General features: G+C 40.2%; 2 protein-coding genes across 2 annotated transcripts in view; one reads left to right on the top strand and one right to left on the bottom strand.

Moving 5' to 3' along the window:
• Positions 1-6,605, top strand: part of wwp1 (WW domain containing E3 ubiquitin protein ligase 1) — a 27,255-nt gene extending 20,650 nt beyond the window's left edge. The window contains exons 21-25 of the mRNA XM_082184290.1: positions 3,325-3,445; positions 3,532-3,636; positions 4,580-4,676; positions 5,673-5,745; positions 5,813-6,605. Of these exons, the coding sequence (XP_082040416.1) occupies positions 3,325-3,445; positions 3,532-3,636; positions 4,580-4,676; positions 5,673-5,745; positions 5,813-5,912 (496 nt within the window). The 3' untranslated portion in view covers positions 5,913-6,605. The remainder of the gene's footprint in view (positions 1-3,324; positions 3,446-3,531; positions 3,637-4,579; positions 4,677-5,672; positions 5,746-5,812) is intronic.
• A 17-nt stretch (positions 6,606-6,622) lies between these two features.
• On the bottom strand, positions 6,623-16,082 carry rmdn1 (regulator of microtubule dynamics 1). The gene is made up of 10 exons (XM_082184293.1): positions 15,745-16,082; positions 15,392-15,488; positions 15,225-15,312; positions 8,125-8,284; positions 7,959-8,048; positions 7,831-7,886; positions 7,665-7,752; positions 7,506-7,536; positions 7,280-7,413; positions 6,623-7,199 (listed from the first exon to the last, which is right to left on the bottom strand). Exons 1-10 carry the CDS (start codon positions 15,847-15,849, stop codon positions 7,155-7,157), a joined length of 894 nt encoding a protein of 297 aa, XP_082040419.1. The 5' UTR covers positions 15,850-16,082; the 3' UTR covers positions 6,623-7,154.
• Positions 16,083-16,132: the final 50 nt, after the last annotated feature.

The following is a 16,132-nucleotide window of genomic DNA, read 5'->3' as shown; positions in this document are numbered from 1 at the left end:
TAATGAAACAGGCTAAACTAATGTGCGCTTTGTTTTGCGCCATTCAAGTAGGCTACACAATCGGCACCTAAACAGGCTATGGAACCTAATAACATAGCCTATACGCAAAGACATGAAAGAAAAAAAAAATAACAAGAAAAAATACAACCTGCTGAGCCTGTCGCTCACAAACAATAGCCTATATAGGCCTATGTCTATGCATTTACTTTCCCTTAAGGTTTTTTGGTTAAGGTTACTGTGCAGGAAAAGGATATCGTCCACAGTCCCAGGTTTAAGTTGCGTTCTCCGTTCTTGAATTACAAATCCCGCTGTGGAAAAGTCTCTCTCACTCGCAGCGCTCGATGCTGGGATGGAGAGAACATTCCGCGCAATCATTGCCAGGTTGGGAAATGTTTTCGCATGCTCCTTCCACCACAACAAAACATCGAAAGGATCCCCCTTGGGTGGCTTGAACTCGATGTATGCAGAGACCTCGTCCTCGGGCAGCACAGTGTCATCGCTGGAGTCCACTACGTCTGACAAACAATCAACTCTTGAAACCAAACAAACTCTTTTCGCAGCTGGGCCCGCCGACATGCTGCGGCCTGGTAGATCTTCGCGTTTCTCCTCGAGTTCTATTTATAAGAAATAGACACATGATGGATGTAAAATATAAATTTTGCCATTAACAATAATAGTAAATTATTAAAGACAAGCAATGGTGGAAGTACTGAATCTCAGTAGGCTACTTAAGTAAAAGTACAAATAACCAGAGACACATTTACTTTAGTAAAAGTAGAAGTACCACAATGAAAACCCTACTTAAGTAAAAAGTACCTGATTTTAAAGGTAGGCTACTTTAAGTAGGCCTATTATACTTGCATTACAATTTATTCTCTTATATTCTAATAATTAGGGCTGTAAAACCGAAATCACAACACACCCCTATTTGGAGTTAACATTAGCCTAAATAGAAATAGAAATCACAAAGCCTTTCTTTAAAGATAATTTCGTTTTGTATTAAATTGTAGCTTAATTTTAATCAATATTTCATCAACCAATTTCCTGGATTTAATAAGAAGTATAGCAGACAATAGATGATCACATCACGACACGGATGCGAGCGCCTGAACTGGACTTACTCTTATCATAAATGAACATGGAGATTTTTTTCAATTCCTGTTTTGGCAGGTGGAAAAACTGATCATAAAATGTTTTTTTTATTTTTTTAAATGAGTATTTGTACTTCGTTACATAACTGAAGACAAGTAGCATATTAGTTTGTGATTGAATAGCTTACCTTTCACAAGACGGCGTGCTTCGCTATGAACTCCCATAATGTCACCATGGTCTGCCAGCAGCTTTAGGCTTTTCAACTTTGGATGCAAGAACATTGCCAGCTTGTGCAGGAGATGCAGCTCAAATTTCTCAGTTAAAATCTTGAGGCATTTTTCTTTAAGCGATGACAATGTCAGACTGTCGGTAGAAGACGGCTGAAGGTGACGTCTGAGGCGCTCCAACCACACAGCTGTCAAGTGAATGGTCGGAGTTTTGGATGCTTCCAGGGCTTTGGTGGCTTCTTTGAATCGTGCCAAAAAATTCACAATGTCATGCAAAGTCTCCTTGCTTATGCAGTTTAAACGGTGTTCTTCGTTACGTTCCTCCAGGAGCACGGATGGCCTCGTACTGGCTGCTAATGGAGTCAAGCATCGTGTGAAGCGAGTTCCATCGCGTCTCCACGGATGCTTTCAGTGTTTTTTGCAGACGATTCTGGAGATGTGACTGCTTAAAATAAGTCACAAGCGACTTAGCGGACTCAATGAGACCAGATACCTCTTCGCCAAACAAATCATCCTCAGCAGGTTTCCCAAGTGTGGTATACAATACTGTGTTCAGGATATGTGCTGCGCAACTCAATCTCGTGGCTGTGCGGAGGGCCGCAACAATGTTTGCACCTCTGTCAGTTACGTACACTAGTTTGGGAAAGAACTCATCCAGTCCAAATTTGCGGAGTGCTTGGACGATGGCTGGCCTGAGGTTGTCAGCTGTTTTACGTAAATTGCTGTCCCATTCAGCTGTGCAGAGCACTCGCTCCTGCAGTTCCCAATTGCTTTTAATGTAATGTGTTGTCACACAGAGATATCCAATTTTTCGGAAATCATCCGTCCACAAATCCAGCGTCACAGCCCCGTTGCTCTCGGTCAATTGTTCCCTCAGCTCCGGAATTATGTCTTGTCTTTTATCCTCGGCATATTTAGTGATCCTAAGGGAGACTGTGGTTGGATCGGGCAGAAGCTGACGCGCAACCACAAGGCCAGCTCGTGCCCCAGTGTCAATTAAGCCCTGTGCCAGTTCCAAAAATCCATCGCCGCACACGGCCTCAAATGATCTAATGTCTCGGCACACAAATTGCACAGCCAATTGTGTTATCGCTTCCTTGTCTTCCCCTCTTGGAGGTTTGTAGCCTTTGGCAAAGTACCTGTCAATTGTCGCACTGGCAACCCCTGCTGTGCTCCTGCAAGTCTCGACGTGCTTCCTAAGAGAAGACGTGCCCAGCTTCCGGCTATCAAACGCCAAAACTTTATGGCATGTTTTGCAAGCCGCAAAGCCGCTTATGATGTTATTTTCCTGATCTCGTATTACACCACACTTTCTCCACACATCCGATTTTGCCTTTAAAGACTCGTTGTCAACAATTGTATATGCTCCACTCGCCAACTTTCCTTTTACTTCATCCATCCAGCAACTCTCGCTCCAACTAGGCTACGAGAAGCATCAACAAAAGTCGCACTGTCGCAGTGGTGTTGACGTGATGGCTCAAATGTCATATCGTTGTTTCGTATGTGTAATGGTAATTTAGACATACAAATATTGCACATATTTTTCATCTGCGCTACTACCCGCCCGCAAAGAGTTCATTATCCGCCTGCATCCCCGCCCGTGAATTTTAGGAATGTCACGAATCCACCCGTTTTTGCCACTTTTATGCGGGTACCCGACCCGTTGCAGGACTCTGCTGTGTGTGTTCTGTGTGGCGGTGTGTTCTGTGTGACTGTGTGTGTTCGGTGTGTGTTGTGTGACGGTGTGTGTTCTGTGTGGCGGTGTGTGTTCTGAGTGACCGGTGTGTGTTGTGTTCGGTGTGTGTTCGGTGTGTGTTGTGTGACGGTGTGTGTTCTGAGTGACGGTGTGTGTTCTGTGTGGTGGTGTGTGTTCTGAGTGACCGGTGTGTGTTGTGTTCGGTGTGTGTTCGGTGTGTGTTGTGTGACGGTGTGTGTTCTGAGTGACGGTGTGTGTTCTGTGTGGTGGTGTGTGTTCTGAGTGACCGGTGTGTGTTCTGTCCCGCAGGCTCATGGCTGAGTGGAGGTTTTCTCGTGGCGTGGAGAATCAGACCAAAGCGTTTCTGGACGGCTTCAACGAGGTGGTGCCGCTGCAGTGGCTGCAGTACTTCGACGAGAAGGAGCTGGAGGTCAGGGGTCAGGGGTTAGGGGTCAGGGTTTCCCCCGTCTGACCGCAGAGCCGCTCTGTGACGTGTGTGTGTGTGTGTGTGTGCAGGTGATGCTGTGTGGCATGCAGGAGGTGGATCTGCAGGACTGGCAGAGGAACACAGTGTATCGTCACTACACACGCAACAGCAAACAGATCATCTGGTTCTGGCAGGTGCGAACGCTTCATTATTGCCTTTCTCCTCTAACCCTCAACTGAGACGTTTACAGTGTTTCACATTCATATTTGTCTTGGCCAAAATTCTTGACCATTTTTGTTGAACATTTAAAAAAATTATCCTTGACGGGAAAAGTAAATAAACAATGATATTAATAATGCATTAATGTTAATTATATTAATTCATTAATCAATTATTATATAAAAATATAAATTGCATTTATTTAGATTCGCATTCAGAAATAATGTAAAATAGCAGTAAATAAAACAATGTTTACAATCATTATAAACAATATAAACGTGTATTTTAATTCCCATCACTTCACAACAAATCTTTTCAATGCAGCTGTATTCAGAACAGGAATGAAAAATATATGTATAAAACAAACAAACTGTAGTGGCATTCATCATAAACAATGTGTATTATGAACGGCTTGCCTAAACAAATGTGTTTAAAGTGAAACTAGTGGTGTTAGTGAAATGCACTTGACAATTAAACTTCATGTTCTTCTTTCATTCAGAATAAATACAATGTTTGCCTTTGCATGTTTTATGTGCTTGACGTTACTTGCATTTTATTAATCATTTTACAATAAGTTGCAGTACATTTCAGATGATTAAAAAAGTGTGACTTATATTCCGGAAAAAATATGGTAAATGAACATCATAATTAAAGTGATTTTTTTAATATATATGTATGTGTGTGTGGGATGATTTATCGATCTGACACATTAACTGTAAACAAACCTTTCTTCCATCCTAGTTTATATTGGATGTGATTTTAAACGTGGATCATTGTCCCTGTTCTTTATCCATGTCAGTGATTAGGATGTTGAAGTAGCGATTTCTGCCTTTAGTTGTTTTCACAAGTCGTGTTTAACAGTCTGAACGTCAGCGTTTCCCAGGTCTGGTCATGTGTGTGTGGTGTGTTTGTGTGCAGCTGGTGAAGGAGGTGGACAACGAGGTGCGTCTGCGTCTGATGCAGTTCGTGACGGGAACCTGCAGGCTTCCATTGGGCGGCTTCGCTGAGCTCATGGGTGTGTGTCCGTGCTTCAGAAAACACGCGCTCAGATCCTCCAGATAAACACACACACAGATCCTCCAGATAAACACACGCTCAGATCCTCCAGATAAACACACACACACAGATCCTCCAGATAAACACACACACACACAGATCCTCCAGATAAAAACACACACAGATCCTCCAGATAAACACGCGCTCAGATCCTCCAGATAAACACATCCACAGATCCTCCAGATAAACACACACACACACAGATCCTCCAGATAAACACACACACACACAGATCCTCCAGATAAACACGCGCACAGATCCTCCAGATAAACACGCGCACAGATCCTCCAGATAAACACGCGCACAGATCCTCCAGATAAACACGCGCACAGATCCTCCAGATAAACACGCGCTCAGATCCTCCAGATAAACACATCCACAGATCCTCCAGATAAACACACACACACACAGATCCTCCAGATAAACACACACACACAGATCCTCCAGATAAACACGCGCACAGATCCTCCAGATAAACACGCGCACAGATCCTCCAGATAAACACGCGCTCAGATCCTCCAGATAAACACACACACACACAGATCCTCCAGATAAACACACACACACACAGATCCTCCAGATAAACACGCGCACAGATCCTCCAGATAAACACGCGCACAGATCCTCCAGATAAACACACGCTCAGATCCTCCAGATAAACACACGCTCAGATCCTCCAGATAAACACGCGCTCAGATCCTCCAGATAAACACGCGCACAGATCCTCCAGATAAACACGCGCTCAGATCCTCCAGATAAACACGCGCTCAGATCCTCCAGATAAACACGCGCTCAGATCCTCCAGATAAACACGCGCACAGATCTTCCAGATAAACACGCGCTCAGATCCTCCAGATAAACACACGCTCAGATCCTCCAGATAAACACACGCTCAGATCAGAACGGCTGTAAAGGACTCGGTTTATTCTCATCACTCTGATGCTTCATCCTCCAGGGAGCAATGGGCCGCAGAAGTTCTGCATTGAGAAGGTGGGCAAGGAGACGTGGCTGCCGCGGAGTCACACCTGGTGAGTGTCATGATGATGTTAGACACCTGACGTCACATTCACGTCTCACTCGCTCTTCTGTTCTCAGCTTTAACAGGCTGGATCTGCCTCCCTATAAGAGCTTCGAACAGCTGAAGGAAAAGCTGCTCTTCGCCATCGAGGAGACGGAAGGTTTCGGTCAAGAGTGATGAACGTCTTTGCCCTTTACGGCGACGCATCAGCCAAGTAAAACAAAACCATGAAACTTGCACAGACGATTACCAATGTAAATAAGCTATTTTGTCATTTTAAACCAAATCTTTATCTTAAGACCTCATTTAGCGATCTTCATAACATGATTCCCCATGAATATGCAAGCGTTCGAGCTTTTCTGATCTTTTCAATGCTGATATCTATACACAACGCTTTGGTTTATTCATTTGGCGGGTTTTTTAAATGAACCTGAAAAAAAAAAAACATTAGAGAGGATTTTATAGTAGAACTCAAACTTACGGCTCTAGTTTTATAGAGCTTTTACAGAATGATTGTAGAGTTTGATCAGGTGCCTGGGGTTTTTCTCTTTTTTTGTGTTGTTGGACATTAAGTTTTATTGTTAAGCGCTTGCATGGCTGCCTGCGGAGTGAGAGATGACTGGGCTCCTCTAGACAGACAGACAGACAGACAGCTGTCTCACATATCACTCATCAGGATTGGCTCTGGACAGTATTGCTGTTGGCACTTTAGTATTCATCAGAATCTCTGCACATGCTCAGAAAGGCTTCGCTCAGCAGATGAAGTCAGTTGTGCTCGAAGCACTTCATTATTTCTGTGGCCTTTGACCGTCAGGGGAGGAAAACTGTGTCCATAAATATTTCATATTAAAATATATGAGTTCAAACAAACTCGGGTGTCTCTCGTGTTCTTCAAGTGGGATTTATTTTGATTTTTCAATTGCATCTCATCACAGCCCTACATTAAATAAATGTGTTAATGTTTTATATTCTAGGTTATTTAGCTTTATTTCATCTGCACAAAGAGTATACAAATATGCCAGAGTTAAAATTGCTCCCAAAATCCTTACAAAACATTTGGATGATGAATTGTTCTGTGAGAAAAGCTACGGTAATCTGAAGGATTTAAAGGTTTTACTGCTTGAATATCCTCATTCTAGTTTACAATAATCAAACCCTCTAAACTGAGCAGTCGGTCCACAGTGTCGTGTCTGTGGACTCACATCAGGTCTGTCAGAAGATCCAGCAAACATACAGAAATACAGCAGAAGTGGTGAGTTACAGGCCGCTTTAATGCCTAGATGTCGTCCCTCGTTCGGCTTCTGCTAATGTCAGACGTAAGAGTCTAAAATAGTCAAGTAAATCTCCATCGTACACAAATCAACTGTGAGTCATTAAAAAGCTCAATTAAGGCATCTCTGGGTTGGAGAACAGCGGGACTCATCCGTTGAGTTTCTTCAGAAGCTCCAGCGCTTCCTTATGGACCTGCATTGGGTCAAACGTGAACATTACGCCTCTGATGACGATATAACAGATAAATATGACTGATGAATGCGTTTATGAACCTGTTTGTCTTCCTCTGTGACTGCAGGATAGTCTCGCGCTCTCGTGAGCCACAGCGCCGCTCGCTGGACGTCTCTCAGCATCACGTACGTCTTTCCCAGCATTAGCAGGTTCTTGCTGTAGAAATTTGGGTCAACTAAATTGAAATATTAAACTGTTAAAGTTGTATCAGTCACATGTAAAATAAAAAACAAACATGAAGGAGCTTGTGTTTATATCATACGCGACCTTCTTCAGCTTTCAGGAAAAACGCCAAAGCCTGATGGAGACAAAACATTTATAGTTTCACTGCTAAATGAAGTGTGTAGACACTATAATATTGGCTAAAACAGATAAAATAACATTTCCAACACTGAAAACCCCATCATTATTATTAATTTCACTGACATCTTCGTAAGTGGCTGTCGGAGGCGACGCAAAAATAACGGCTGCAACTTTCCGCTGGTACCACGGTAATTCAGCGAACGCAAAACACCTGCGAGGAAGAGACGTCACTGTTACTGGAGGGTTCAACATGATGAGCAAATATATGTTTATATCAGAACAGACTCACCAGTAACCAAGGATATGGATAGACGTCGCATCTTTAGGGTTGAGCTCGATTGCTCGCTGTAGAAATGGGAAAGAAGTTTCATTAGTTCAGTGGTGAACTTTGATGCTTTAACCCAATGAACATCTTACCTCCAAATGCTCTCTAATGATGTAGGAATTCCCTATTTTGACTTTGATCCCTTCATAATCCCCAACATCACTGAGGCAAATGGCGAACCACTGCAGACGACAGACATCGAGTCAAACATCGGCTCAAACGCGGCAATACTCGTTTACAGAGAGAATGATGCTGTACTTTGTGAGCCGCAAAGGAAGACTGGTTTTTTTCCAGAGCTTTGCTGGCGAAGTCGAAGGCCTCGTACGTGAGCCGTTTCTTCTCCTCGGCGCTGATGCGGGACAGTAAAGCCAGATCGCGAGACGCTCGAGCCAAACGCCACAGGAACTCTGCCTCATCACTGGGACAACAACAACCCACCTGAGAGTTACCAATCCTCTGGAATATGTTCATTAATATCTAAACACTCGCTAAGCAGCTCGTGCTCAACTACTAGAGAAACTATCACTATAATACTCTATATATCCTCTAACTCTACTGATGTTTGTGCTCTTCTCTATATATCCTCTAACTCTACTGATGTTTGTGCTCTTCTCTATATATCATCTAACACTCTAACTCTACTGATGTTTGTGCTCTTCTCTATATATCCTCTAACATTAACTCTACTGATGTTTGTGCTCTTCTCTATATATCCTCTAACTCTACTGATGTTTGTGCTCTTCTCTATATATCCTCTAACACCAACTCTACTGATGTTTGTGCTCTTCTCTATATATCCTCTAACACTAACTCTACTGATGTCTGTGCTCTTCTCTATATATCCTCTAACTCTACTGATGTTTGTGCTCTTCTCTATATATCCTCTAACACCAACTCTACTGATGTTTGTGCTCTTCTCTATATATCCTCTAACTCTACTGATGTTTGTGCTCTTCTCTATATATCCTCTAACACTAACTCTACTGATGTTTGTGCTCTTCTCTATATATCCTCTAACTCTACTGATGTTTGTGCTCTTCTCTATATATCCTCTAACTCTTCTGATGTTTGTGCTCTTCTCTATATATCATCTAACACTCTAACTCTACTGATGTTTGTGCTCTTCTCTATATATCATCTAACACTCTAACTCTACTGATGTTTGTGCTCTTCTCTATATATCCTCTAACTCTACTGATGTTTGTGCTGTTCTCTATATATCCTCTAACTCTACTGATATTTGTGCTCTTCTCTATATATCCTCTAACTCTACTGATGTTTGTGCTCTTCTCTATATATCCTCTAACTCTACTGATGTTTGTGCTCTTCTCTATATATCCTCTAACTCTACTGATATTTGTGCTCTTCTCTATATATCCTCTAACTCTACTGATGTTTGTGCTCTTCTCTATATATCCTCTAACTACTGATGTTTGTGCTCTTCTCTATATATCCTCTAACTCTACTGATGTTTGTGCTCTTCTCTATATATCATCTAACTCTACTGATGTTTGTGCTCTTCTCTATATATCCTCTAACACTACTGATGTTTGTGCTCTTCTCTATATATCCTCTAACTCTACTGATGTTTGTGCTCTTCTCTATATATCCTCTAACTCTACTGATGTTTGTGCTCTTCTCTATATATCCTCTAACTCTACTGATGTTTGTGCTCTTCTCTATATATCCTCTAACTCTACTGATGTTTGTGCTCTTCTCTATATATCATCTAACTCTACTGATGTTTGTGCTCTTCTCTATATATCCTCTAACTCTACTGATGTTTGTGCTCTTCTCTATATATCCTCTAACTCTACTGATGTTTGTGCTCTTCTCTATATATCCTCTAACTCTACTGATGTTTGTGCTCTTCTCTATATATCCTCTAACACTACTGATGTTTGTGCTCTTCTCTATATATCCTCTAACTCTACTGATGTTTGTGCTCTTCTCTATATATCCTCTAACTCTACTGATATTTGTGCTCTTCTCTATATATCCTCTAACTCTGCTGATGTTTGTGCTCTTCTCTATATATCCTCTAACTCTACTGATGTTTGTGCTCTTCTCTATATATCCTCTAACTACTGATGTTTGTGCTCTTCTCTATATATCCTCTAACTCTACTGATGTTTGTGCTCTTCTCTATATATCCTCTAACTCTACTGATGTTTGTGCTCTTCTCTATATATCCTCTAACTACTGATGTTTGTGCTCTTCTCTATATATCCTCTAACTCTACTGATGTTTGTGCTCTTCTCTATATATCATCTAACACTCTTAACTCTACTGATGTTTGTGCTCTTCTCTATATATCCTCTAACATTAACTCTACTGATGTTTGTGCTCTTCTCTATATATCCTCTAACTCTACTGATGTTTGTGCTCTTCTCTATATATCCTCTAACACCAACTCTACTGATGTTTGTGCTCTTCTCTATATATCCTCTAACTCTACTGATGTTTGTGCTCTTCTCTATATATCCTCTAACACTAACTCTACTGATGTCTGTGCTCTTCTCTATATATCCTCTAACTCTACTGATGTTTGTGCTCTTCTCTATATATCCTCTAACACCAACTCTACTGATGTTTGTGCTCTTCTCTATATATCCTCTAACTCTACTGATGTTTGTGCTCTTCTCTATATATCCTCTAACACTAACTCTACTGATGTTTGTGCTCTTCTCTATATATCCTCTAACTCTACTGATGTTTGTGCTCTTCTCTATATATCCTCTAACACTAACTCTACTGATGTTTGTGCTCTTCTCTATATATCCTCTAACTCTACTGATGTTTGTGCTCTTCTCTATATATCCTCTAACACTAACTCTACTGATGTTTGTGCTCTTCTCTATATATCCTCTAACTCTACTGATGTTTGTGCTCTTCTCTATATATCCTCTAACTCTACTGATGTTTGTGCTCCTCTCTATATATCATCTAACTACTGATGTTTGTGCTCTTCTCTATATATCCTCTAACTCTACTGATGTTTGTGCTCTTCTCTATATATCCTCTAACTCTACTGATGTTTGTGCTCTTCTCTATATATCCTCTAACTCTACTGATGTTTGTGCTCTTCTCTATATATCCTCTAACTCTACTGATGTTTGTGCTCTTCTCTATATATCCTCTAACTCTACTGATGTTTGTGCTCTTCTCTATATATCCTCTAACTCTACTGATGTTTGTGCTCTTCTCTATATATCCTCTAACTCTACTGATGTTTGTGCTCTTCTCTATATATCCTCTAACTACTGATGTTTGTGCTCTTCTCTATATATCCTCTAACTCTACTGATGTTTGTGCTCTTCTCTATATATCATCTAACTACTGATGTTTGTGCTCTTCTCTATATATCCTCTAACTCTACTGATGTTTGTGCTCTTCTCTATATATCCTCTAACACTACTGATGTTTGTGCTCTTCTCTATATATCCTCTAACTCTACTGATATTTGTGCTCTTCTCTATATATCCTCTAACTCTACTGATGTTTGTGCTCTTCTCTATATATCCTCTAACTCTACTGATGTTTGTGCTCTTCTCTATATATCCTCTAACTCTACTGATGTTTGTGCTCTTCTCTATATATCCTCTAACACTACTGATGTTTGTGCTCTTCTCTATATATCCTCTAACTCTACTGATGTTTGTGCTCTTCTCTATATATCATCTAACTCTACTGATGTTTGTGCTCTTCTCTATATATCCTCTAACACTACTGATGTTTGTGCTCTTCTCTATATATCCTCTAACACTAACTCTACTGATGTTTGTGCTCTTCTCTATATATCCTCTAACTCTACTGATGTTTGTGCTCTTCTCTATATATCCTCTAACACTAACTCTACTGATGTTTGTGCTCTTCTCTATATATCCTCTAACTCTACTGATGTTTGTGCTCTTCTCTATATATCCTCTAACTCTACTGATGTTTGTGCTCTTCTCTATATATCCTCTAACTCTACTGATGTTTGTGCTCTTCTCTATATATCCTCTAACTCTACTGATGTTTGTGCTCCTCTCTATATATCATCTAACTACTGATGTTTGTGCTCTTCTCTATATATCCTCTAACTCTACTGATGTTTGTGCTCTTCTCTATATATCCTCTAACTCTAATGATGTTTGTGCTCTTCTCTATATATCATCTAACACTACTGATGTTTGTGCTCTTCTCTATATATCCTCTAACTCTACTGATGTTTGTGCTCTTCTCTATATATCCTCTAACTCTACTGATGTTTGTGCTCTTCTCTATATATCCTCTAACTCTACTGATGTTTGTGCTCTTCTCTATATATCCTCTAACTCTACTGATGTTTGTGCTCTTCTCTATATATCCTCTAACTCTACTGATGTTTGTGCTCTTCTCTATATATCCTCTAACTCTGCTGATGTTTGTGCTCTTCTCTATATATCATTAACTACTGATGTTTGTGCTCTTCTCTATATATCATCTAACTCTACTGATGTTTGTGCTCTTCTCTATATATCCTCTAACACTAACTCTACTGATGTTTGTGCTCTTCTCTATATATCCTCTAACTCTACTGATGTTTGTGCTCTTCTCTATATATCATTAACTACTGATGTTTGTGCTCTTCTCTATATATCATCTAACACTCTAACTCTACTGATGTTTGTGCTCTTCTCTATATATCCTCTAACACTACTGATGTTTGTGCTCTTCTCTATATATCCTCTAACACTAACTCTACTGATGTTTGTGCTCTTCTCTATATATCCTCTAACACTAACTCTACTGATGTTTGTGCTCTTCTCTATATATCCTCTAACTCTACTGATGTTTGTGCTCTTCTCTATATATCCTCTAACTCTACTGATGTTTGTGCTCTTCTCTATATATCATCTAACACTCTAACTCTACTGATGTTTGTGCTCTTCTCTATATATCCTCTAACACTACTGATGTTTGTGCTCTTCTCTATATATCCTCTAACACTAACTCTACTGATGTTTGTGCTCTTCTCTATATATCCTCTAACTCTACTGATGTTTGTGCTCTTCTCTATATATCATTAACTACTGATGTTTGTGCTCTTCTCTATACATCATCTAACTCTACTGATGTTTGTGCTCTTCTCTATATATCCTCTAACACTAACTCTACTGATGTTTGTGCTCTTCTCTATATATCCTCTAACTCTACTGATGTTTGTGCTCTTCTCTATATATCATTAACTACTGATGTTTGTGCTCTTCTCTATATATCATCTAACTCTACTGATGTTTGTGCTCTTCTCTATATATCCTCTAACACTAACTCTACTGATGTTTGTGCTCTTCTCTATATATCCTCTAACTCTACTGATGTTTGTGCTCTTCTCTATATATCATCTAACTCTACTGATGTTTGTGCTCTTCTCTATATATCCTCTAACACTTACTCTACTGATGTTTGTGCTCTTCTCTATATATCCTCTAACTCTACTGATGTTTGTGCTCTTCTCTATATATCATTAACTACTGATGTTTGTGCTCTTCTCTATATATCATCTAACACTCTAACTCTACTGATGTTTGTGCTCTTCTCTATATATCATCTAACACTCTAACTCTACTGATGTTTGTGCTCTTCTCTATATATCCTCTAACTCTACTGATGTTTGTGCTCTTCTCTATATATCCTCTAACACTAACTCTACTGATGTTTGTGCTCTTCTCTATATATCATCTAACTACTGATGTTTGTGCTCTTCTCTATATATCCTCTAACACTAACTCTACTGATGTTTGTGCTCTTCTCTATATATCCTCTAACTCTACTGATGTTTGTGCTCTTCTCTATATATCCTCTAACACTAACTCTACTGATGTTTGTGCTCTTCTCTATATATCATCTAACTACTGATGTTTGTGCTCTTCTCTATATATCCTCTAACTCTACTGATGTTTGTGCTCTTCTCTATATATCATCTAACACTCTAACTCAACTGATGTTTGTGCTCTTCTCTATATATCCTCTAACACTAACTCTACTGATGTTTGTGCTCTTCTCTATATATCCTCTAACTCTACTGATGTTTGTGCTCTTCTCTATATATCATTAACTACTGATGTTTGTGCTCTTCTCTATATATCATCTAACACTCTAACTCTACTGATGTTTGTGCTCTTCTCTATATATCATCTAACTCTACTGATGTTTGTGCTCTTCTCTATATATCCTCTAACACTAACTCTACTGATGTTTGTGCTCTTCTCTATATATCATCTAACTCTACTGATGTTTGTGCTCTTCTCTATATATCCTCCAACTCTGCTGATGTTTGTGTTCTTCTGAGACGGGCTGGTTTTCGTCTGTCATCTTTTACTAATGAGTGTGATATGCTAGTTAACAACTGAGACGCCTCAATGACCTTTTCTGACATGCGTTCATTTGTGCTGTTTTTACACTGGCTCATTAGCATTCTCAGGTTAGTTTTACCAGTCCTAACACATTCTCAGGTTAGTTTTACCAGTCCTCACACATTCTCAGGTTTGTTTTACCAGTCCTAACACATTATCAGGTTAGTTTTACCAGTCCTCACACATTATCAGGTTAGTTTTACCAGTCCTCACACATTCTCAGGTTTGTTTTACCAGTCCTAACACATTATCAGGTTAGTTTTACCAGTCCTAACACATTCTCAGGTTAGTTTTACCAGTCCTAACACATTATCAGGTTAGTTTTACCAGTCCTCACACATTATCAGGTTAGTTTTACCAGTCCTAACACATTCTCAGGTTAGTTTTACCAGTCCTCACACATTATCAGGTTAGTTTTACCAGTCCTAACACATTCTCAGGTAAGTTTTACCAGTCCTAACACATTCTCAGGTTAGTTTTACCTGTCCTCACACATTATCAGGTTAGTTTTACCTGTCCTCACACATTCTCAGGTTAGTTTTACCAGTCCTCACACATTATCAGGTTAGTTTTACCAGTCCTAACACATTCTCAGGTTAGTTTTACCAGTCCTCACACATTATCAGGTTAGTTTTACCAGTCCTCAAACATTCTCAGGTTAGTTTTACCAGTCCTCACACATTATCAGGTTAGTTTTACCTGTCCTCACACATTATCAGGTTAGTTTTACCAGTCCTAACACATTCTCAGGTTAGTTTTACCAGTCCTCACACATTATCAGGTTAGTTTTACCAGTCCTAACACATTCTCAGGTAAGTTTTACCTGTCCTCACACATTATCAGGTTAGTTTTACCAGTCCTCACACATTATCAGGTTAGTTTTACCAGTCCTAACACATTATCAGGTTAGTTTTACCAGTCCTAACACATTATCAGGTTAGTTTTACCAGTCCTAACACATTATCAAGTTAGTTTTACCTGTCTTTGTGTTTCACCAGGAGCTGGTGGAGTTTCTCGGTCTCTCCACAGCTGTACAGATAATCTGCTTGTTCTAAAACTTCCTCAGCTGGAAAAAAGATGCAGTTAAAAATACTAATAAACAGCAGCACTAAGATTTTATTTAAAGCTCAATATTGAACAAGTACCTGATTCCAGCGCACAAACCGAAGCGAAACGAGTGACTCTGTCATAGATGAGGAATGACAGTGGAGTTACAGCCACGAGGAATGAAGCTGTTCTGTTCTGACAGTCACAAAACACACAAACTATTAATAACCATCATCAATGACAGCAACATTCACAGGTTATTTGCTCTTTCATGCACAACCTCGTTCTCTCTCTCTCTCTCTCTCTCTCTCTCTCTCTCTCTCTCTCTCTCTCTCTCTCTCTCACACACACACACACACACACACACACACACACACACACACACACACTCACTCACTCATGTTCTACATGTGATCCTCATAACACTTCTAAAGGCAGATGTGGATCTTACTGAAGTTCTGATGCGTTCAGTCCAAATGCGCTGATTCATCCTCCTCATTTTCACGGTTCTGCTCACTAACCGCCTGAAAGCTCCAAATAAACTCGCGGACGCCATCAGTGTCTGAGAACAGGTTGTTATTCTGTGTGTTTCGAGTTCTGGTTCTCAGTTCGGCTAATTAGGTTAAAGTTTGCGAGTCTGTTCCTCCAGCCGGCGCGCTGTCAACACGCACTGCCGTAAATGATTCGTACTTGTCGCAAAATTGTCTTTGGCTCTATTAAAAAGCTATCATGTTCTATGTTAAAATGTAAACACACGACGACAATAAAAAAGATACATATTATAGAGAAGCCGAGCGAGAGGGGCGTCACACTGTACAATGAAAGACGTGACGCTAGTG

This window comes from Leuciscus leuciscus (genome assembly GCF_965113295.1).
Source record: "Leuciscus leuciscus genome assembly, chromosome: 11".
Lineage (NCBI taxonomy): Eukaryota > Metazoa > Chordata > Actinopteri > Cypriniformes > Leuciscidae > Leuciscus > Leuciscus leuciscus.
Note: the sequence above shows the minus strand (reverse complement) of the source record. Positions and strands in the feature narration are given on the sequence as shown.

Coding starts and splice junctions, on each gene's coding strand:
- rmdn1 (XM_082184293.1), bottom strand. CDS start 15,849: ATGGCGTCCGCGAGTTTATTTGGAGCTTTCAGGCGGTTAGTGAGCAGA. Junction 15,313..15,391: donor GGTTTGTGCGCTGGAATCAG/GTACTTGTTCAA, acceptor TCTTTTTTCCAG/CTGAGGAAGTTTTAGAACAA. Junction 7,753..7,830: donor ATCCATATCCTTGGTTACTG/GTGAGTCTGTTC, acceptor TCTTCCTCGCAG/GTGTTTTGCGTTCGCTGAAT.